This window comes from Eurytemora carolleeae, unplaced genomic scaffold, assembly GCF_000591075.1.
Source record: "Eurytemora carolleeae unplaced genomic scaffold, Eaff_2.0 scaffold233, whole genome shotgun sequence".
In the NCBI taxonomy this organism is placed as follows: Eukaryota; Metazoa; Arthropoda; class Copepoda; order Calanoida; family Temoridae; genus Eurytemora; species Eurytemora carolleeae.
In genome coordinates, this window is record NW_019396356.1 from 210612 (window position 1) to 234268 (window position 23657).

Sequence of the window (23657 nt, forward strand, 5' to 3'; positions counted from 1 at the left end):
TTCAGTAATTACATTTTATTAAAAACTAAGACAATAAAACGACAATAATAATCCTAACTTTGTCACAAAACATTTAAATACATTTTCATTGTTAAGAAGAGAAAAATTAAAAACACTTTTAAAAATGCTTTTAAGGAAACCGAAGCTTTTAGATTTTAAACCTAGCAACCTGGTAATCATCAGAATTCTTACTTTTAAGTTCCTAACTCTGAAATATTTTTCCGAAATCTTCCCCAACATATTCGGAATCTCCACCAACATATTCGCAATCTCCCCCAACATATTCGGAATCTCAGCCAACATATTCGGAATTCTTGGATGTTAATTTCAAAATCTTCACATAATAGTTTAAGCCAATGAATTCCGAAATTTATATGACAATTTCCGAATTCTTACAATAAGTTTTAAATTATTACATATTAGCTTCCGAATCTCTTAGAAATAAATTTCAAATTCTTACTTAGCTAAGAATTTATATTTATCATTTTCCGAATTTTTCCAAATAAGTTTACGAATGCATATATTTTTGTTCACGAATTCTTATATTTTCATTTCCAAATTCTAACAAAAAAGCACCATAGATCTTGCTTACAAAATCCCGAATTTTCGCAAGATAATTTCGAATTCTTTCTTAAATGTTTCTTAAATAGCTATCAGTTTGAAAAACTTTCGAAAATAAATATTATCTACAGATTGCAGATTTCAAAGCAGAAACTTCATAAATTATCAAAGTAAATTTTTCAATGAAAATAGTTTCTTCTAAAGAAGTTTTATACAAAATACTAAAAGGATTTTTCAAAAGTTAAAAAGTTATTATTATATTGCACTCAAACACTTCAAACACGATTATAAATAGTAAATACAGACACAGTGGTCACCAGAAATGATGGAAAAGGAAAACGACCTGAGCTGAAAACTTTAGAATGGGATATCCTTAATCCTGATCTGCTAATTAATCTGGAGATTAATAACATGAGGAGAACAAGCAATATTTAATCTGCAGATTAAGAAAAAGAGGAGATCAAGCATTAATCTCCATATCCACCATTATAAACTTCCAGCTCTGGAGATTAATAACATGAGGAGAACAAGCAATATTTAATCTGCAGATTAAGAAGAAGAGGAGATCAAGCATTGATCTCGATATCCACCATTATAAAGTTTTCAGCTCTGATTTCCATAAAGCTTGTTGATAACGTTATGAAATTTTTTACCTATGTCAGTGTACAGTGTACACTGTATACTGTACACTTTACATAAACTATACAAACTTTTCAAACAATATTTATGGTTGAAGGTAGTCTCCATTTCATTTTTTGAGACCCCTGAAATATTTTATTTTTTTCTAACTTGAGCAATCGTCTTCTTCGTACACCACATCACATTCACCTATTACCCCCATCTCTCCGAATGGGATAATCATAAAATCATGCTTTTTGAGTCTGTGTTTCTTCAGATTTGAGGATGTACTCGCAACATACTCACACTCGTCACAATGGTATCGAATTTTGGTATGTTTAATCTCTATGTGTTTCTTGAGGTTTGATGAGGTTGTCGCCACGTAGTCACACAGATCGCAGGGATGCCGTAGACCAACATGCTTTATTTCTTTGTGAGTTTTCAGATTAGAAGATGTGGTGGCAGAATATTCACAGTCGTCACATTGATATCTGACCCCCTCATGTTTACTCTTCTTGTGCTCTTTCAGGTTTGACGAAGTTGTAGCGGCGTATTCGCATTCAGAACATATGAAACGTACGCCCTCATGGAAGCTCCCGATGTGGTGTCTTAAACTAGAGGCAGAAGTTGCTGAAAAGTCACATTGATCACATGAAAATAGAATTCCTTGATGCAATACCAATTTATGTTTCTTTAACTGAGCCGGAGAAGAACCAGCAAACTCACATTCTTCACATTCATATTTAACATTTTCATGTTTGGACTCCTTGTGCCTTTTCAGAGACGTTGCTTGTGTCGCAATGTAATCACATTCAGTGCAGGGGTAAACCACGCCTTGATGTTTATTCTCCTTGTGCTTTTTCAAATTTCCTAATGTCGTTGATTTATAATCACACTGATCACAGGCATGATATATTCCGTCATGTTTCCCCTTTCTGTGTTGGTTCAAATTCGACGACGTGGTGGCAACATAGTCACATTCAGTACAGGGATATTTTCTACCTTCAGTCGGCATGATTAACAGATCGCCTAAAAAATATTTGCTGAACGGCAAAGTCACTTAAATTTGCCCCACAAATAGTTAAAATATCTATATTGATTATATTTAAGGGACTTCCGTGTTAATTTGATGTGCACTTCCTTTTAAACAGGGATATGACCGATTCCCAATGGTATTCGATTAACCTTACTCTGATCAATAATGATGAAGATATCGACATTTATCAGGCATCACGGCCATATCCTCCGCTATTTTAATCCAGAAATCTAAAAGTCTGGTGAGTCAATTGAAAATAAGATTACAGTCCTTTAATGGTATTGCAATACTACGGTAAAAATACGTGCATTGAAAAAAATACACCCCCCCACTAAAAAAATCCCCAAGAAAGCATGGTAAGTACCTGACACCTGTCCTTAGAGTAGAGAAAATCAAAACCTTGTAAGAAACATTTCTTTCTAAAAATAAATAATAAAGAACAGGAGATAAATTAATCAGAGCCAAAAACTTTAGTATGATGGATCCCAAAATCAATGCTCTTTTTCTTAATCTCGAGATTAAATAATGCTTGTTCTCCTCTTGTTATTAATCTCCAGATTAATTAACCGATCGGAATTAAGGATATCCCGTTCTGAAGTTTTCAGCTTAGATCACACAAGCTGTAAACATGTATAAATTAGATTTCTTTGATCGACAAGAAACACGATGGATTAATAAATAATACTAAATTGGTTGACTTAAAGGTAATGTTAACCCTATCCCCGCTGGGGTACTTGAAAACCAGGATACGCTGGGGGGGGGGCAATTTGACCCCCCCCTCTAAATCCCATGTTTTATGTCCAAATATGACAAATGATACATCATTAGAAAGCTCTTGTGCTCTACTTTTAGAATCTGCAAAAAAATTTGCAAATTTGCGAAAATTTAATTTTTTATCGCAAAATCCAGTTTTATAGTAAAAATGTTTGAAAAAAAAAATTTGTCCAAAAAATGACAAATTATACATTTTTGAAAAGCCCTTGACCATGCCATTTCAAATATGCAAAAATTTTTGCAAAATTTTAAATAACCTGATTTTTAATCAAGAAAAACTAAAAATGTGCAAATTTCCTTTGACAGGTTTTTTGCAAAAAATTTGCAATTTTTTTTTCGCAAAACTTTTGCAATCCGTTTCCTTATGTCATAGGCTTTCCAAAAAGCTAAATTTTATCAAAATCTGACAAGTGAAAGTGGGTCAAAACAAAGATTTAGTTTGCTACAGGCAAAAGCAGTCATTCAGCTAGTGTGCCTGAGGACTCAGGCAGTTAGTATTAAAGCCCGGTTTTAGGCCTATGTAAGAAAAGTCAGAAAATTTCAACAGCCTCAGACCTATACTTTTTGAGTTATGTAGAAAAAACTACAGGGGGGGGTCAAATTGACCCCCCCCCAGCGGGAATAGTGTTAACGATATTTCAACGGTTTCCTTCATCCAAGCATCGATGAGATCAAGGATTCTAATATTAAATTGATAACATGCATTTTTTGTCATCTTAACAACCCCTCATTCAATGAATTAGAGAAGAAAGACGCTCCTTGCCACCAAATTCAGCAAAATAAAATAAAAAACTGCAGAAAGATGCCGGAACAACTGAGGAATAAAAAGAGGGTGAATTTTTTTAAAAGAAAATATACACCCCGTATATTAAAAAATTCTTTATAATTTTTAATTAGGTACATGTATAAAGGGATAATGATAAAATTCGGGACCAATCCAATATAATATAATAAGGGTTCTTCATAATTTAACAACATGTCATGGATCCTTTTAGATAAAAATTAAGATGTGTTTGACAGAAAACTAACTGCCACCGCATTAAAATTAACACAATTGTATATAAGTATAAAGAATGGCAATAATATAAGCTAAAATTACAACCTTTAGCTGAAGTGTTACAGGTTAAAAATAATCTTGAGATCATAGATTACAAAGAGATAAGATGAAATATTTCTACATAATACTTTTTATGCATTGCATGCTATACAACAAGTAAAAGCTTATCACAAACGTATGGCATCCAGATAGGCCATGTCTCTAAAAACGTGACAGAAGCTTTAAAAAAAGGACCTAATCTATATATCTATATATATACTTTGGTTGTCTGTTAGTTTGTATCCAAAAAACGTTAAAACGGCTGAACCGATTGTGCCTAAATATTGTGTGGCAGCTCAAATGACCTCAAAAACGTACATTAATGAAACTTTGCCCGGAAAAAATTTATAACATTTAATTTTTTAAATGCGCAAATTTTTACAGAAAACTCAGAAAATAATGGCTGCTTGAAGAATGAAGAAGAGCAACGGTTAATAGCTAAAATGGGACGCAAAGCGCCCTGAAAGCCTAGCTTTAGAATATTACAGTCTTAAGTTTGCTCAGTACATAATCACATCCATAATCAACAGAGATGTTTTCTTTTTCTATGCTTTTTCAAGATACTACTAACCGATGCCGAGTAATCACACTGATTACAATAAAATTTTACTCCTTCATGTTTACTCTTCTTGTGTGTTTTTAATGCTGAAGGTTGACTAGCTGCATAATCACACATATCACAGGGATACTTTACACCTTCATGTCTGCTTAACCTGTGCTTCTTCAGATCTGAAGAGATCGTAGCGGCATAATCACACAGATTACAGGGGTACTTAATACCAAGATGAACACCTTGCCTGTGCTGCTTTAAACTAGGTAAAGTGGTTGCCGCGTAATCACATTGATCACAGGGATATTTGATACCTTCGTGTTTACTTTGCTTGTGCTGTTTCAGAGTAGTTAAATGTGCTGCAGTATAATCACACTGATCACACAGAAACCGTTTTTCTTCGTGCATGCTTTGACTGTGTCGTTTCAGATCTGATATTTTAGTCGCAGAGTAACTGCATTTTTCACAAGGATATCGAATGCCTTCATGCTTGACATCTCTATGCCTTTTCAGAGTTGTCAGGTCAGTTGTGGCAAAGTAGCATTGATCACAAAAATACTTAAAGCCTTCGTGTTTCACACGTTTGTGGTGTTCTAGTAGAGACGGCGCTGTGGCTGCATGCTCACAAATATCACATTGATATCTCACTCCTTCATGGATACTTTCTCTGTGTCTCTTCAGATCCGAAGTCCTAGTTGCCGAATACTCGCACTGATCGCATGGGTACCTAATCCCATCGTGTTTACTCATTCTATGCTTTCTTAAAGTCGACGAATCGTTGGCCGTGTACTCACACTGATCACAATTGTGTTTAACATTTTCTTCGTGTTTTCTCTTATTATGCTTCTTAAGATTTTGGAGATCATTACTTGAATATTCACATAATTTACAGTCGTAAGATTGAGAAGTTCCGCTAGATTTCTTGTCATCTTTTATCTCCTTTATCCCATCACCTTAAATATGAAATAATAATATTTTTCAGTCTCTTCAAATAATTGACACGAGTTAAATTCATATTTTTAATCTTTAATCTACTACTTCCCATGCGCTTCACACATCATTGGGGTTACACAAGTAGTGGGGGCTATAGTAAAGAGCCCAATACCCCTTGATAAGTGAAATCCATGAGTCCCTGAATTCGCGCTCCTCAGCTGAGATTTTAAAAGCTTAAACCCAAGAAAAAACACAGGTTTAGCGTCCGTTTCAACCCAACTAAAGCTCAAGCCAAGACTCGAGTTTATGGTTGACTTAGGGTTGGTAACAACCAATCGGCATGGTTATTCAACTCTTCAAGGCTCGAGTCTCCTATGACTGAAGAACGTATAAGGATCATAAGGAAATGGAATCTGCAAGAAACCCCAATGTAAATACCAATATATTTTTACATACAAAATCTGCGGAATTATCTTCAGTGTTAAAAAATGATCATATATTAAAGTTTGAAATTTTTCATCATTTACCTTGCTCAACTTTGATCTCTAAACATTTATAGAGCGGGTCCTGATCATCAAGCTCTTCATCATCCTCCTTATCATCATCAACAGTCTCATACAATCGATCCTCAAACCCCTGATTGTCGGTGTAATCGTCAGCGTATTCTCTTTCACCATTTCGGAGAGTTTGTTTCTTCCCTACTCCATTTATTCCTGTAAACAAAACAGTTTTTGGAAAAATAATTAAAATATTAATTTTAATAATAAACTTTATTCATAAGAAAAATATTTAAAAAGATTTAAACAAAAAACTATTTTATTTGAATATTCAACAGATCAGATTTTATTAGACAACTTACTTTCTAAACAAAAATAGACAATACCGATATTTCATCTCAAACATAGTTAATTTTTATTTATTTCTAGTTTGCCAAATTTACCCCCTTAATTATAAAATATGGATAATACTTCATTAAAAATTCTTACTTTTTACTGAGAGTTTTCGTTTTCTATGTTTTGTTTTAGCTTTAGAGTTTGCCCCTAGTTTAGTTGATTCACACTCATCTGTTATTAAAAACATTATTAGTCATCAACATTGATCTATAATTATCAATTATAATCGATATTGGTCAGGAACGATCATGCAGCCTTGATTAACAATAATCATAGATCAATAATTTTTTTTAATGAAAATGATATATAAATCTGTTAATAGTATGATCTTCATAAAATTATTAGTACTTCCACTTAATTTTCGTCAAAATTCAATAATCAAATCTCGATCCATCAAAGCACGATCTAAAAAACTGATCAATACTGATCGATAATGATTAATAAATCTCTAAATAATATACATAGTGAGAGTGGAATGGAGGGGTTAAGATTTTCACAAAAATAAAAAAAAAATGTTTTTATTACCATAGTTGTCTTCCTTGATTTGTGTAAAGGTTCCAATTCTGAATTCTTTAAATATATTTGGTTCCTCCAGATTGCTACCAGGGTTCCTAAGAATTGTAAGATCTGAGGATATGTACAAACTATAATGTGTTCAGGGTGTTCCTACTCAAGATGTTCTCCAGCTTGTTCTACAGAGATATTCTATCTTCGATCTACTAATCCTACAAATCTCTAGATATACATCGAATCTACAATTGCTCTTAATGTCCAAAATCTATATAATAAAACAAGACATTCGTATACGTGTTGCGTATAGCCGGCCAAGCGGCTGGACCGATTAGGCTGAAATTTTTTTGTGGACACTCATGGGTGGAAGGGGGTGTTAAATGCTAAAAAAAATCCGAAAATATATTTTTTTAAATATTTTTTTTTCAACATTTTTTTCCAATTTTTTTTCACGGGCAACGCCAGGCCCTTTAGCTAGTCTATATCATAAAACAAGACATTCGTATATATGTTGCGTATAGCCGGCCAAACGGCTGGACTGATTGGGCTGAAATTTGTTGTCGACACTCACAGGTGGCCGGGGGGTGTTAAAGGCTTAAAGAATTCCAAAAAAAAATTTTCTCACATTTTTTTAAAAATCTTATTTTAAAATTTTTTTTCAAAATAAAAAAAAACTCCACGGGAAACGCCGGGCCCTTCAGCTAGTGTTTTATAAAATCTAAGAGTTTAATGTAAAAACATTTAAAACATTTTTACTTATTTTTGTAGAAAACTTGCCTGGACTCCAATAGGTAAAATGAGCACAGGAATCGAGAGGTTAAATAATTTGTCAACATTTGGAAAAAAGAGACTTTTCCTTTTCCTTTTATTTCTATTTTTATATTTTTTTAGAATTGTGGGGAAATATTCCCCCAACCTCTACTTTTAGAGGTTTTTAAATATTTTCTCCTGAAACACTTTATTTGTATGTTTTTGTTATATTTCATAGATAAATAATTTTTTACTTTACTTGCTTTACTTTTCACTAACACTACTGATTTTTGTTGTTAAACCTCATTTGATGGGCACATTTTTGAATTTTGTGAAAAAAGTATTTTATTAACATGCATTGGAATACTAGTTTGCTTCTATAAAATGATTTAATAAAAATTTCACTAAATTTCACTTTACAGGCAGTGAACAGGCATTAATTAATCCCCTTGAAAATATTCTTTTTTTGCCGCCAAATTTTTGTTAATGTCCGTTTACCCTCTGTCTTTGCAGTGCAGTACACTGATAAGTTGCTGTACGTCATCTATACAGTGCTCTGGTAGCAATACTACAACAGGCTCATCTTCGTAGTCAAAACCCTAGATTATGTACGTCGTATTATCATGGAATCATTTTCTATCGTAAAAAAATATAAATAAACTCATGGTTAAAAAGTTAAAAACAAAATGGTTAAATAAATATATTTATGTGGACTGTGTTTCTGAGAAAAAAGAAACAGAAGGCTACAAAATTTAATTAAATAATTATTTTTGAAATGAAAACATAAATTTCACAAAAACATTAAGATGTCAACATCTTCGATGAAAATACATAATGACATTTCCTTACAAAAGATATGGACATTACAGATTTTAAAAAAATTGATTTAGTTTTCTTGCATTGAAATATATTAAGATGTAAACAAATAACAACTTTTATAAAGAATTAATATCACACTATCAGATTTCCCAAGTTTAGAGAAAAATGAAAAATTTGTCTAATATGTTGTTTTGGGTACATTTTGTTATTCCTACCTTCAGAATTTGATTGAAAAATACACTCGCTGCTGCCAGCAGTAATCTTTAAGAATACCGATCACAATTACTGACCAAAGAAAGAAAAAATTCAAAATTCCTAAAATGATCTCGTATTTTTCTGCTTTGTTTTTACAACAGTAGAGAAAGTAAAAACCAAATGGTTTGTTATTAAGATCGGGTTTGGATGATCTTAATCAAAACGTAATTCAACGCTGAAATATCTGAACATCGAGCTGGGAACTTATTTTTGGGTATACCCTGATCGCTTGATCTCGATATCTAATGAAAGATCTTTAAAAATTTGAGGATTAATGCTTGATCTCTTTATTTCAGCTAAACCTTTAGGGTACGATTACCCTGGATCAAGCCTTAATCCGAAAATAAACCATACACGAGTTTCCAGCTCAGTTAAAAAATTAAAAAATTAAATTTTGTCGGCAGAGATTGTCATTATTCCTATGTGAAAACAATACATCCCTGCCACACACCAGTCTACCGTTCAAGGGTAAATATTATAAATATTAAATCGACAAAACAAAACTCATTCACCTATCTCAAAAGAAACCACTCCTGATTCTAAACCAACAAGAGAATCTTAACAAAAATTGATAATATCTTAACTTCCGTTGAAAATTTCTTTAAATTAAGAAAAGCAAGAAAATAGTTCCCCTTCCTGACGTCATATCCCCCAATTTCAGAAAACTGTGGAAAATCGGTCCGTTTAAACTTCATATTTTCTGAAATTAGAACAAATGAATGACAACAGTTTAAACAATTATTTCAATTAATATTTAATCATAATGTTACAGGATTACTAACAGGGTAGAATATTCAGGGGGGGGGGGGAATACAGGATTAAGGGATCATTTGAATTTGATATTGATAATTGGAAAATTATAAATTGTTGGTTTTATTAAACCCTGACTTAATAATATAATTGCAATTACATAAATCATAATATTACAAAAACTTGTCTGAATTTGGGAAGACACAATTAGGGTCGAGGAATAGTTCATGATGCACAAAATATGACAATTGTAATGTACTGTTCAATGTTAACAGTCACATGTGCATTGTACAGCGTACTTTGAACTGTAAACATTGACATGATGCATTGTACAGTGTACGCTTGCACTATTTACATCCAAATGTGCATTGTACACTGTATTGTGCAGTGAACACTTAAACGTGCAATGTATATTAAACTTTTAATGAAAACATTTAAATGTGCATTAAAAACTTGTACTGTTTACACATTCAAATGTGCGTTGTACAATGTACACTGTACAGTGTATTGTTTACTGAATACAATAAATGTAAAAAGGATAGTGTACTATTTGCTGTTAACACTTGAATGTGGATTGTACAGTGTGCTGGTCACTGTAAAAAATAAAATGTGCTTTATACAGTTAACATTCAAATTTTCGTTTTACCGTGAAATATTTACTGTAAACATTTTAATGTGCGTTGTAAATTTCACTCTGTACTGAAAACACTCATATTTGCATTGTACACTGTACAGCGTGCTGTGCTCTATATACATCCACAATGTACTGCGAACCCTCAAATATGCAAACTACAGTGTAATTATACTTTCTACAATTAGATTGAATACTGTAATGTATACAATAGCAATTCAAATGTGCGCTGTACAATTGAATACAAACAGGGTATTGTTAATTGTATGGATTCAAGTGTGCATTGAACAGTATACTGTGAACATTGCAATGTGCATATTAAAATGTGCTCTTTACTGTAGACATTCAAATGTGCTATGTACAGAGTATTGTGCACTGTAAACATTCATGTGCATTGTACAATATAATACGCATATTTAAATACATTCCCTATTCCTTATATATATCTTAACATAATCACAGTTAATGAACATAATCAATCTACAGCTTGGACACATAATCACATTTCAATATTTCAATTACATTTTTAGTTTGACACAATAGATATCTAAAAATTAACAATGAAGAAAGCACCCCCCCCCCCCCATCCTATAATATATTACAAGAGTTCCACATAGTTGGCCGGGAATATTCCTGTTCTACCGTTCAGGTCTCCAGCCCACCAATCCTCATCTAACTAAACATTTTACTTTCTTCCGGGAGATTCCATTTTTAGATCAAGGGGTTCCAGAACAGCTGGAGGGGGGGGGCAACTATTCCCCCCCCTTCACAATCTGACCGGATATTTTACTCCATATAACTCATTATTATTTCACTCCATTTGGCTGAGTGCTGTCAACACTTAGGACATCAGAAACAAGCTTGCAACATTTTTAACAACATAGGATCCCAATTTAATATAAATAATGCAGTTTCCTTCTTCCATCAATCATTTCATTTTTAAAATTTACTTAAACTGCACGAATTATACAGGTAGTCCCAATAAACATGGGGATTAAAAGACGACTTGAAAGTCGTCTTTGATTTTTGACATTTAATGCATGACAAAGAAAGTAAAAAGTGAGGCTGTACTCTGATGAGCTTTTTAAAAAGTGGTCACCTTATGGTGGTCTCTTAAAACTTGACGAAGATATTAAATATTACGACAATGTTGATTTATTAAATAACTTGAAATTTGTACAAATTTTGCAATATTTTCGTCAATTTTGATCACACAAAAATTGTAGACCACATTTTTAAAATCTCAAAATCAGGAGTTTTCGATATTAGATGTTTAAGCTTGAATACTGCAATAATCGTGTTAATGAAAAATGCCACATGGATCGAAGACGATATAAAAGTAGTCACTGAATTCCCAAGTTTATTGGGATACCCTGTAGTGTATATATCAAACTTAACATATTTCATCATGAAAATTCGACAAAATCATAACAAGCAAGAAAAATTTAATACAAAAAATTGATATCCTAATTCTATTGACTGTGGATACTTCGAAAAAAATTAGCTGGTGTTATGCATAATTTATATTTTGTTTATTTTTTTAATGATCTAATCAATAGAAAAAGGTTATTCAAATTCTAAACATTAGACTAAATTCTCTTGATCCACAAAACAAACAGTGACCAAATGACAAACCGTGTACAACGAACAGTTTACATGTAAGTAACTTACACTGTTCAGTTTACAGTGTAACTTACCCTGTACAGTTTACAGTGTAACTTCCTTTGTACAGTTTACAGTGTAACTTTACTCTGTACAGTTTACAGTGTTCTTTACCCTGTAAAATTTACAAAGTAACTTACCCTATACAGTTTACAGTTTAAATTACCCTGTACAGTTTACAGTGTAACTTACCCTGTAGAGTTTACAGGGTAACTTTTTATGTACAGTTTACAGTGTAACTTATCCTGTAAAGTTAACAGTGTAACCTATCATGTACAGTTTACAGTGTAACTTATCCTGTAAAGTTTACAGTGTAATTTACCCTGTACACTCTACAGTTTGCAGAGTAACTTACCCTGTACAGTTTACAGTGTAACTTACCCTGTACAGTTTACAGTGTAACTTATCCTGTACAGTTTACAGTATTACGTACAGTGTAAAATGTAAAATCAAAGTAATCCATGTTTATTACACTTGTTATCTTTCAATACTAACTTTAGTTCACAATGCTAGTATGTCATAAGTCAACATGATAATACTTAATTTGAATAAAACAAATTTGGCGTTTAAACATCGCAAAAAATTTCTTTAAAAAATATATCGAAGCAACTTCACCAATGACCATCGAATACATAATATAAAAAGTTGATATAAAGTACATAAAACTGAACACCAACAGGAGACCAAGTAAAGAATAAAATTGACGTTGTATAAAAATAATTTAAGAACCATCTTTACTAATTGTCTCGAGTTGTTCTTGAAAATACGGAAATATGCTTGCTTACAAAACATTTATAAAAACCTACAGTTCACACTTTCAAAGCATACAACATATTTATATTTAAGATGGACGCGAAATTTCGGCGCGCCGGCCGATTCGAGCAATTTTTTATTTCATTGCCGAACTTCGACGTAGTTGGCCGGGAAGAGGCCGAATCTTCCATGACACTCGCCGATCCACCAGCCGTCGTCCACCTAGCAATACAAGGACAATACAGACAGGGACAATAACAGAGAGGACAGAAAGAATCAGGGGCGTAGCTAGGAATTTTTCTAGTGGCAGGGGCTTTCATTTTTTCTTTCCAGGGGGGAGTTCCCCCATAGCCCCCCCCCTGACTACGCCTCTGAAGAGAATCAAGAATTACAGATTGAGAACTTAAAAAATAATTTTTTTAAAACTATTTAATAAGCGGAATGAAAATAAGTCTTCCAATTTGAAACGTCACCAAGTTCTTAATACTCTACTTTTTATTGAATACAATTTTTTACTAATTGAATTAATAAATAAATAGACGTAGCAGGTTTTTTATCGTTGAATTATAACAATGGAAGAGAACTCTGTGATCAATTATCCATTTTTTTAAACCATAAGAAAAGAATAAACCTCACATATAATAATCATCTTCGTTAAGACATGTTTAACAAAATCCCATATTTTAAATATTTTATGATTTTAGAAAGGACGACATATAAATTATAAGCCCAAAAAGGACAATCCAAGCCCTAAAACTAAATGGTAAAATATAAGTTTACTCAGAAAAAATGTGACAATAAAAGTTGTTTAGTTATGATTATGTTGAGAATGGATTTAGTTTTATGTCTTGATTATTTTATTATTAAAATAAAAAAGATTTGTTAAAAGGACTGTGCAGGAAAAATGGAAAGGGAAGTAAGCTGAGACCTGAGAATCTTAAGAGTTGATAGAGACATATAAGAGTTCTATCTGATGTACCAGTCTAGAGAAATCGATATAAAACTGTGTCAAAATTATACCAAAGCGTATATTTATGTAAGATTTTAGATTTTGTATAAGATTCGTAGTACTTAACAGTTCATGATTCAACCTAAATACGCAATCAATGTCCCAGGATATCCCAGAGGAGCCTGAGAAACTAAAGTTTGCTCCTTTTATTATTTGAATTTAATAATTTTTCATTTTTAATAGAAATAATTGATAATATTATTTATGCGTCAAAACATGCAACCAATTATTGTCACGTGTCTCCGTCAGTATCACGTGACCAGTATACACTGCCATTGGAGGGAGTTCTGGTTACGTGAAACGGAAGTATATCTTAATATATACGTTTTGGTATAATTTTGACACAGTTTCATGTCAATTTCTCGAGACAAGAACATCAGATAGTTGTCTTATAGGTATCGTTCAACTCTTGAGATTCTCAGGTTTCATCCTATACCCCCTTTCATTTTTCCTCTACAGTCCCTTTAAAGTCATTTATCTGTCTCATCCTTTATTTGTATTCAGTAACCCTGCAAACTGAATATTTCATTTGAGACAGGGCCCAAAATATCTTTATAAAGGACGACCTTAAAATGAATACAAGCGAACAAATATTATTAGCGGGAATAGTTCTAGAAAGGACGACATTTAAAGCCCTTTACAGCGGACAAGGACATAAAGCTAACTAATAAAGATTTCTTTATGCATTAAACTTTGAAGTTTTCTAAACCTAAAAACAAGTCTTACGCATAGATTCGCAATTGGTACAATATTTTTTGCACACAAAAGAATTTTCTAAGATTAAAATAAAATATTTAAATTATTTATGCGGCGGGAATATTTTCGAAGTAAACAAATATTTTTACTTTAAATCGTCGGAAAGCCCAAACTAAAGAATTTTTGCTTTCTCCAATTTTGGAAGAAATCTTAATTACAACTTTAATCCATCCTTACCATCTCTATATTTGTTATGATATCGTTCGGGTCGAAGCTGATTTCATCCTCGGCCATTGCCTGGAAATAAAACGTTTTTAAAAAAGGTTCTTTTATAAAAATTATAACAAGATATAAGCATAGCAGTCAATGACAAACGAAGCTGTCAACTTTTGAATTTATTTTTATTCAATTTGTTTTAAATTAAACAGTTTGAAGGCTGGACCTATGGGAGAGAAAATAGTTAGTTCAAGTCATTTCAGAAAATTTCAACAAAATATAAATTATTAATTGATATTTTTATTTTTAATTTTTTACCTGATAGTCATAAATAGCTATAGCAGAAATACCAGATGTTTCACCGCCGTCATCCTAAATTAATTACATTTACTGTTTAATTCCCTGTTTACGATACTGCATGGGATATTATGAGAACATATTTGCTTGCGGTGGAATCACTATTGAAAAAAGTCACAAAATCCACTTTTAATGGCGGCTATGCACGTGACAAGACATTTTTGGACATTTATGCGCTCAAGAACATTTTGAGCTCGGTAAAATAAAGCTTTGTTGTGATTCTGAATGCAAACATGATAGTTAAGCTGAAAGTGCAGTTTTGCAGAGCAATTTAAAAGATCGATTTTGCGCCCTTACTTAGCAATTATTCACTGCAAATAGATTATCAAGTACAATAGGTGGCAACGCAGAATCTGTACTCTCTCAGTTCAGCTGTATCTACTTAAGCTTTAATTCTAATTTTATTAAAAATCAAAAAATAATTTTAACTCGATTAAGTTATTAACACTTTTCTGGAAAAAACATTCATGAAGTTAATTGTTTTTTTGTTTTTTTGCTTGGGGGCGGGGTAATACTTTAAAGGTATAATATGTACAAGTGTCTTAAGTCAACATTACATTACAAAGAATAAAATTAGATTATAGAGGACGTGAGTCAGACTCTAATAAAAACGCATAAATAACTTCCAGTATATATATTTCTTATAACTTATTACTAGAGGGTTCAGAACTAGAGTCAATATCGATATCACACGTGTAGATGATTTATCAGTACTATGCCCCGTATCCGTTCTATCTCATTCTGTTGAATCTTGTGGAACTTGTTTAACGCGGCCAGGCATCGTCTTCCACAAGATTTTATTTTAAAATAAATTATTTTTTGGTTGGTTTAGGGGGCTGGGAAGAACTTGTTTTTTGCCTGGATGCCGTCCCCCTGGGACATCCAGGTTTACGTTCCTTCTAAATGAACAAGAAGACAAATTATGGCTTTGCTTTGCTTTAAAAATTGGAGAGAAAACTGAAATCGGAGATAACCGAGTTTGTGCTCCACATTTAATTTTTAATAAATAATTAAAATTTTTTGTATTTTATTGTTTGTTGTTGTTATTGTTGTTGTTGTTGTTTTTTTTAAGACAGGGTATTCAAATTGATTTTTTGTAAAAAAGTTATTTTATTAATTTATAGGATAGAGTAGACGGTCTGGGTCTCAAAAAGTTTGATTCTTAAATTTTAAAAAAAATAGCTGGCCTTAGTAATTGAACAGTAAACACGCCATTTAAATGGAAAGAAAACAAACTGAATAAAGCGCACAAATGTAAGTAAATTTAGGATAAACTCCATGTAATTTGAGTTGTCTTTCTATTTAATAGTTTTTGGATATCTGTTGCCATCTTTTGTATTTGATACACCGTACAAACATTTTACATGTCTCAAATGATTTCTTTAAAAAGTTCTCTACAATAATACACCCTCAGCTCAACTTCCATGTTTAGCCAGACACTCTCTTTAAGTATATGTTGAACCATCTCTTTACATATAAAAATTGATATTGATAAAAACATGCTTCTAAAAATGCAGTCAAAACTCAAGACAAGAATAAGCAATATTTTAATATTTTACCTCTGGCGGGAGATCATAGCGGTCATCCTGCCTAACCGTCTCATCATCCCTCCTTCTATCTTCTTCCCTTCTTCGCTCCTCTTCTCCTCTTCTTTCTTCTCTATTCTTCTCCGCTTGTTTCATATCTTCCTGCCTTCCTGTCTCGGCACTTCTTCTCTCAGCCTCTGCCAATTTCCTGTCCCCTTCAACCTTTCTTCGTTCCTCTTCCCTGCGAAGTTCATCTTCTCTAAGTTGATTTTCTTCAATTCGTCTTTCCTCCGCTCGCTTCTGTTCTTCTTTCATCCTCCTTTCCTCCTCCCTCCGTCTTTCTTCTTCCCATCTTCTCTCCTCCTCCTGTCTCATTTCCTGTATTCTTCTTTCCTCCTGTTTTCTCTCCTCATCCTCCCTCCTTCTCTCCTCCGCTATTCTTGCTTCAAGTTCTCTTCTCTCCTCATCCTCCCTATTCATCTGCATCAACTTCTCCTCTTGTCTGAACAATGACAAAATAATAAATAAAACAAATGAAAATGCATCTCTTAAATTTGTCTATTCAATAAAATGATAGAAAATAAGGTTAAAGAAAATAATAAATTTGTAACTATGCGATTTAAAATCCTTAAAATATGAAGTAGACCAATTAAAAATAAATATTTAAAGATAATCCAACCTCTTTCTCTCCTCTTCTCTCAACCTCACTTCCTCCTGTCTCTTTTCTTCCCGGAGCTTTATTTCTTCCTAAACATTTTTTAAAACTAAAATTTAGTCCATCCATACAGCAATAAAAAAATACAGCTATCTTTTCTAAAGATGAAAGAGGTTCTAACTCTCAATAATTTCCTGTATGCTGATGAACCCACCTCCATTTTGTGTCTCCTCTCCTCCTCTATGTTTCTCTGCCTTCTCTCCTCTTCTTCTCTTCTCTTAAACTCCTTCTCCTCCTTGATTCTCTGATCCTCAAGCTCCCTGAAGTTGATGGTAAAGGGACTGTACAAGCATTTAAAAGTGTCTTCCAAAGAAAGAGTGGCATGTCCGATTCACAACGGTATTATTTTAACATTAATCTGAGCAATATGTTGAATTCAGAAAATTCAAATTGAAATTGGAAATTTTAACATAGAAAATCAAGGATATTTTCATCAAAGGAGAACGTTGTGAAGTGAGTATGTCCCTCTTTATATGAAACTGTGTTGACAGTCCCTGTGTAATGTCAGGAATTCTTTGAAATGGCACTAAATCTCTTTTAAGGTTTCAGATAATAACTTTATACTGAATAAAAGTTAAAAGAACTCTGGAACAATATGAATCCCTAATTTAAACTTTATAAATCATTTCTAAAAATGTGTCGTAATTTTTTTCAGACTCATATCAGCATTAACAATTGCAAAGAAAGATTTAGAAATATTTATAATAACTGAGCTAAAAACTTAAGAATTGTGGATATTGAGATCTATGCTTGATCTCCTCTTGTTATTAATCTCAAGGTTAACTTAATGTTTAGTTTGTATCCATAAAAGTGTATAAAATTCAACCAATCGAGTAGCGTATGCAGAATCTCGAACAGCCAATGAGAAGCCGGGAAATTTAAAATTTTGAGGAACTTTTAATGAGATAACTCTCATTGGTTGGAAATGGATAATATTTTCGATAAACGAAAAACAGCGGATTAAGCAGGAAATTAAAAGTGTTTACATTGGATATTCAGATTAAGCGATCGGGATTAAGGGCATCCAATAATAAAGTCACTCCCAAATTGACAAAAATTGTAATTTGTAAACAATTCATTGAAGTTGGGAAAACAAACTTTAGAACCAGTTTCAGGAACAATTTCTACAATGTGGGAAGAGTTCCAAGAAAATGGAACTCTTTCCACAGGCACTTAAACATTAAATTAATATTAACAAATTTAGACAAATACCCTGTATACTTTAAATGAAAAATTACAAAGAATAGGACAATTCCTTCCCAGTTTTCTGGTTACTACTCAATTATTTAGTTCAATATAGGAAACTCTTCAGATATGATGAAATATTTCGATGAAATATTATAAAATTACAAATAGAACTTTTTCAAGAAATTAAAATTACTAATCACCTGTCCATTCGTTGTTGCTCTGCCATCCTCATCTCATCTCTTCTCTTGTTTTCCTCCTCCTCTCCAACCTGTCTCTTCTCCTCCATCCTCTTCGCCTCCTCCCTATCCCTCCGATCCTTCTCATCACGTCGTTTTCGTTCCTCCTCCAACCTCTTTCTGTATACAACGTACTCCATTCAAATCAAATCAAATCAAATCAAATCAAATCAAATCAAATCAAATCAAATCAAATCAAATCAAATCAAATCAAATCAAATCAAATCAAATCAAATACTTAATGTTTTTTTATTTTATTACAGAAGACATCCGACGTTTTTGCCAGACCTCCATTTAGTAAAAACTCTTACACATATACTTAACTAGGAGCGGGGGGGGGCGGCACAGCCTTTTTCTTATAGCTAGCTGGGATGGGGTGGGGGACTTTTTAAAGGAATGGTAAAATCAGAAATTAACAGGGCAAAAAATACGAATAATTTTCCCCATGACTATGTATACAATAAAACACGTTGCAGTTAGTCAAACTTCAAATAATAAAAACCCGAAATGATAAACTAACAAAAGAAGAAAAATTATAAAATATAAATAAAAACACACAAAAATTTCCTAATGAAAACTTTGTACAGTATTATTGTATAGGTTTTTGTGGATAATTTTTATCTCTAGTGATTAATAATTAATTTATTTGAATACAAATCGATTTATTGGAGATAGTTCCCTGTTTTCTTCCTCGGACTGTAGTGCCATGTTTTCGAACCTATTGCGCAGGTTTCCCGCATTACGCGCTGGAACTAAAATGGAAAAAAATTAAGATTAAAACAAATTCACCAATATCAAACAAGATATTACACAGAGATTTCGATGTCCAAATTTAATAGCTATTGAGCCTTCCCTTTCATACCAACTTCTATTTTTTTTGTGTTGAGCTATAAGAAATTTAAGTATATAAATCCATGTCTTATACAGTTTGTTTTGCTTTGTGATTGACTAATATTCAAGTTCGTTTAGCGTAGGTTGGACCGTCGACCGACTATCCAACCTTAAACAAGACTTCAAATTAATTTTTAACAATTTTTATTGGTGTTCACATAAATTACGACAAAGAAGCGTCCAGATGAACAACTGAAATTAAATAAAAACATTAAAAATCAACATTATTTTAAGTAATAAGATGAAAATCACGTTTAAACTTTAAAATTTTCTAAATTTTAACTTATAATCTAAAAATGATGAATATACAATAAAGGCAAATTGGCAATAAACGATAAAACATTGCTTTGAGTATAATATTTTGTTTATTCCCGAATATTTGATAAATGGCCGGGTCAAGAGTCCGGTATCTTAAGAGCGGTATTAGCTAATACCGCTCTAATACCACTCTTAACACTAACACCGGTGTTTAGGAAATACGGATTCGTAAGTCGCTAATGCTGCCTAATTTGTGGCAGGATTATCTAGCCTAGAACAGCTGATGCGTTCATAAGTCATCCTAGCTAAAACCAGGATTATCATCCAAACTTTACCGTTTTGACTCTTCTGCGCAACTCTTTTCTCTTCTCAACTTAATAATTTGTTAATAATTATAAAGACGACTTTTAAATAATACATTTTTTACTATATGACGAAAGATAGATTAAAAATTTATGAAAATATCTTGCAAACTAAACTTTTTACATTTCATTATCAAAGTTAAAAAAATAAAAATTTTCAATAAGATATATTTTTTAGAAAAAAAATCTTTAATAAAGTTTTGCTCATAAAATGTTTTTTTTTATATTCAACACATTTTATTAATATAGTTATGTAAGGAGGGTGGGGGAGGGGTCATTTTTCTGAATTAAGCAAAATAAGAAGTATTTCTTCGCTTTTTATGCATCCCTGTATTTTAAACATCCCTGTATTTCATGAGGTTGCGAGAATATCGAATCCAAACCAAATTAATACTGGTAGAACTGGTTATTTAGGGTAGATCATCCTACCTAAATCTACCCTGCGGGTAGATTAGTTAACACCGCTCTTAATAAAACTGGCATTTCTGTTAATACCGGTATTAGCACAACTTATGAACGCGTAGGGTAGATGATCCTACCAACCAGGATTAGTTAAGAGTGCAATTAAGGGACTCTTGACCCGGCCTAAACAAGAAGAAAGCCATAATTACCAAATTCATTTAATTATTGGGACACCATAAAAATTTGGCGGTTAATTTGAAATTTAAGATTAAAATATAAAAATAATGGTTTACCTTCGGGTTTAGTTTTAGTGTAATTGGTTCCTACTGACCCTTGTCCTACACATTCAAACTTGGAATTTTTATCCTTTTTAACAAAATTTGATCTTAAAATATCAAATCTTACAGAAGACAACAATTATTTTACATTTGAAATAAAATTTCCGTTTTAATTGGATAAAATTCATATGTTTCCTTCGTTCCAACCGTGGGCAGATTTATCTAGTCTATCCTGTTGTATACCAAACTCTCCGCCGAACCTAGGGAAACAGTTTGCAAAAAATTTTTGCCAGAAATTAAAAATAAAATTATCTTAAAATGTTCATACCATTTTCCTGTTATGCAAAACTAGTTCTTTGGAAAAGATATTTCGTATATCTTCATTTAAGTATAAACATTTATTAAGGGAAAAAATTAAGGTTTTCAACTTCAATATTAGATCGTAAATATTGATGAAAAACTTTTAAAAAGTTAAAATAAAAATAATTTTGATACGACACAATAGTGTCCTGGCCTCTTCCGATCCTGTCCTGTCCTGTCCTGTAAAAACATTTAGATAAGGAATAAAAAAGCTTCTAAATGATGTTTTTAAAGTAAAATATACTCATATTTATAAAAAGAAATAAATCACAATGATTAGAATTGTTGTTGATACTTAACCATAAGAAAATGGAACCAAATAAGTTACGATTTTAAATAATACATAATCAAATGACAAAGACATATGACACACAACAATCGTGCCGTGTACACATCATCATTTTCACTTGAAAAATAAAATATTGCTTAAAAATAAAGATTTTAACATTATGTTATTTAATAAATTTTTAAATAACAAAATAACATAAGGACAACGAAAATGAGTTTTTACCACAAACCTAAATTTTATCATCCCTATAAATTTGCAACCTAATGCCGTATCCCTTAGATATTTCCAACTATAAATTCTGTTAGACCAAATAAACTTATTTAGAAATTTCAAAAATGTACACACCATTATGTGGCAAAGATATAGGGATTCGAAAATTGTGGCAAAAACTCAGGTCCTTGTTAAATAATATTATAAAAATCAATTCCATCAATCTTCAAAAAAAAGCATTTATGATAAAATTGCTTTTACCTAGTGCAGATTTGTCCACCCTATCCGACTGCACACCAAATTGTCCACCAAAACCGGTTTTGTAGTCTACACAAACAAATTCAGTAAGACGAAAAAACACAATTAGACAAAATGTATTGAATTGTTTGAAGAAATCAACGACTAAGATTCCAAGTGTTTGAGGCACTGAAACTGTTAATTATGAAAAAAGGGTGATCATTATTTCATGAATTAAAATAATTACAGTTTTTGAATCGTTTTATCTAGGACTACAAAAAAGTTTCATCTGAAGCTTTCACACAAAAAAAAGGAATAGGTTTCCGGGCAAAGATTCAAATACGGATCGACCTTATATAACAGTACTCTTTACAGGAACTGTAAGCGAAACCTTTGTGTGTTTGCCGAATCCCTCTTGTATTCAGCTGCAATTTTAAGTGTGCGCTACGTATAGCACGAACTCAACACAGGGCACGCTGGAAATTGCAGCTGAATTCAATTGGGTTTCGATAAGTTTACACACACATATCTCCGTACACACACAGGTTTTATTGATACCGTTGTAAATCGGGCATTGTTCTCTTTACATGCTAGGTCACTCAAAATTACGCTTACAGTCCCTTTAAGTTTTTAGCTAATTAATTCTGGACTGACACAGCTTTCTGTCATTTTCCTGTGGGAGCACATTTCTTTGAGGAAAATAATTTTAAGGCGTTTAATACCCAAGTTACACCAAAAAAATCATTTTCTAACCCCACGGAAAAACATTTTCCACCATTAACCTTCAGGTAAAGGTTTAAAGGGTGTGGTCTTCATGAGTACTTATGAAATGGAGGGGCACCAATACATTTCGTTGATGATAAACACTTTTTATGATAATAATAAAAATATATAAACATCATGCATGACGGGACTTCCCTACCTTTCTGTGAGACATGCTTGTCAACCTTCTCGTGATGCTCCCAACCGACGGCCGATTTATCGACCCGGTCAGATTGTACTCCAAACTGGCCGCCGAATCCATGCTTATAGTCTAAGGACAATATACGTCACACAACTAAGGGCAAATTCTTGTCAGAAAATCAGATTCTCTCACAAAAATTTGCCCTTGGACAAAACATGAAAAGTCGTGTTTAAGCCATCTATTTTCTTTAGTCTTTCATTGAATAATGGCTGTCTGCTATTGATGATAGTCTACAGCCTTGTTTCACTTCATAAAGCAAAAAAAATAAAAAAATAATGAACCAAAATAAGAAAGTATAATTAAATAAAACACCATTGTCAAAATCTTTAATTCCTGCAAACGTAATCTGAGGTACTTGATTTAAATAATAAATATGAAACCTCAAGAATTACTTATTTATGAAAAATATTGGTTTTGTTCTTCATCTTTTTCAAAGATTCAAAAAAAAATTATTGTTAAGTAGTTTTAGAATGCATTGCATAAACTTATTTTTTATTTCCCTATTGATTGCACAATTTGAGAAGTTACGCCTATGGTTTCGGGCAAATGCAAAAACAAAACAAATAAAAAAAAATTTAAAAGCAATTTTTCTTAAAACATTTAAACAAATTTTCAATTCAAGGGCCAATCATTTGCAATCTCATAATATAAAACCTTAAAGGAACAGTTGTGGCACCATTAAATGTTTTTTTTATGATCTTTATTGTTTTCAGGGCAAATTCGAACAACCCTCATTACACATTTTGAAATGTGTAAAATTTCTCAGATTTTTGTAAACCCATTTTAAAAATTAATAAACACATTGAACGTTTAAAAACAATCTGCTGGACTTGTCTCCCACTTGTCTCACCTTTCTGGGATTCATGTTTATC

The 23657-nt window shown here is 32.3% G+C and overlaps 2 protein-coding genes across 4 annotated transcripts in view; both read right to left on the reverse strand.

Annotated features, from left to right (window-relative positions):
- LOC111701617 (zinc finger protein 431) lies at window positions 1–9501 on the reverse strand. Its single transcript, XM_023472981.1, has 9 exons — window positions 9432–9501; window positions 9215–9250; window positions 8756–8801; window positions 8220–8320; window positions 6987–7072; window positions 6555–6632; window positions 6096–6281; window positions 4611–5588; window positions 1–2208 (listed from the first exon to the last, which is right to left on the reverse strand). Exons 1-9 carry the CDS (start codon window positions 9488–9490, stop codon window positions 1346–1348), a joined length of 2433 nt encoding a protein of 810 aa, XP_023328749.1. The 5' UTR covers window positions 9491–9501; the 3' UTR covers window positions 1–1345.
- LOC111701628 (src substrate cortactin) overlaps window positions 9492–23657 on the reverse strand; it is a 22404-nt gene continuing 8238 nt past the window's right edge. For 2 of the 3 annotated variants that reach the window (XM_023472999.1, XM_023473001.1), the window contains 10 exons: window positions 20921–20985; window positions 20741–20785; window positions 19214–19286; window positions 18499–18654; window positions 17265–17370; window positions 17075–17142; window positions 16429–16897; window positions 14831–14884; window positions 14534–14593; window positions 9492–12813 (listed from right to left, as the gene is read on the reverse strand). In XM_023472999.1, the coding sequence (XP_023328767.1) occupies window positions 12733–12813; window positions 14534–14593; window positions 14831–14884; window positions 16429–16897; window positions 17075–17142; window positions 17265–17370; window positions 18499–18654; window positions 19214–19286; window positions 20741–20785; window positions 20921–20985 (1177 nt within the window). In that variant the 3' untranslated portion in view covers window positions 9492–12732. The remainder of the gene's footprint in view (window positions 12814–14533; window positions 14594–14830; window positions 14885–16428; window positions 16898–17074; window positions 17143–17264; window positions 17371–18498; window positions 18655–19213; window positions 19287–20740; window positions 20786–20920; window positions 20986–23657) is intronic. The other variant, XM_023473000.1, reaches the window with a different exon arrangement.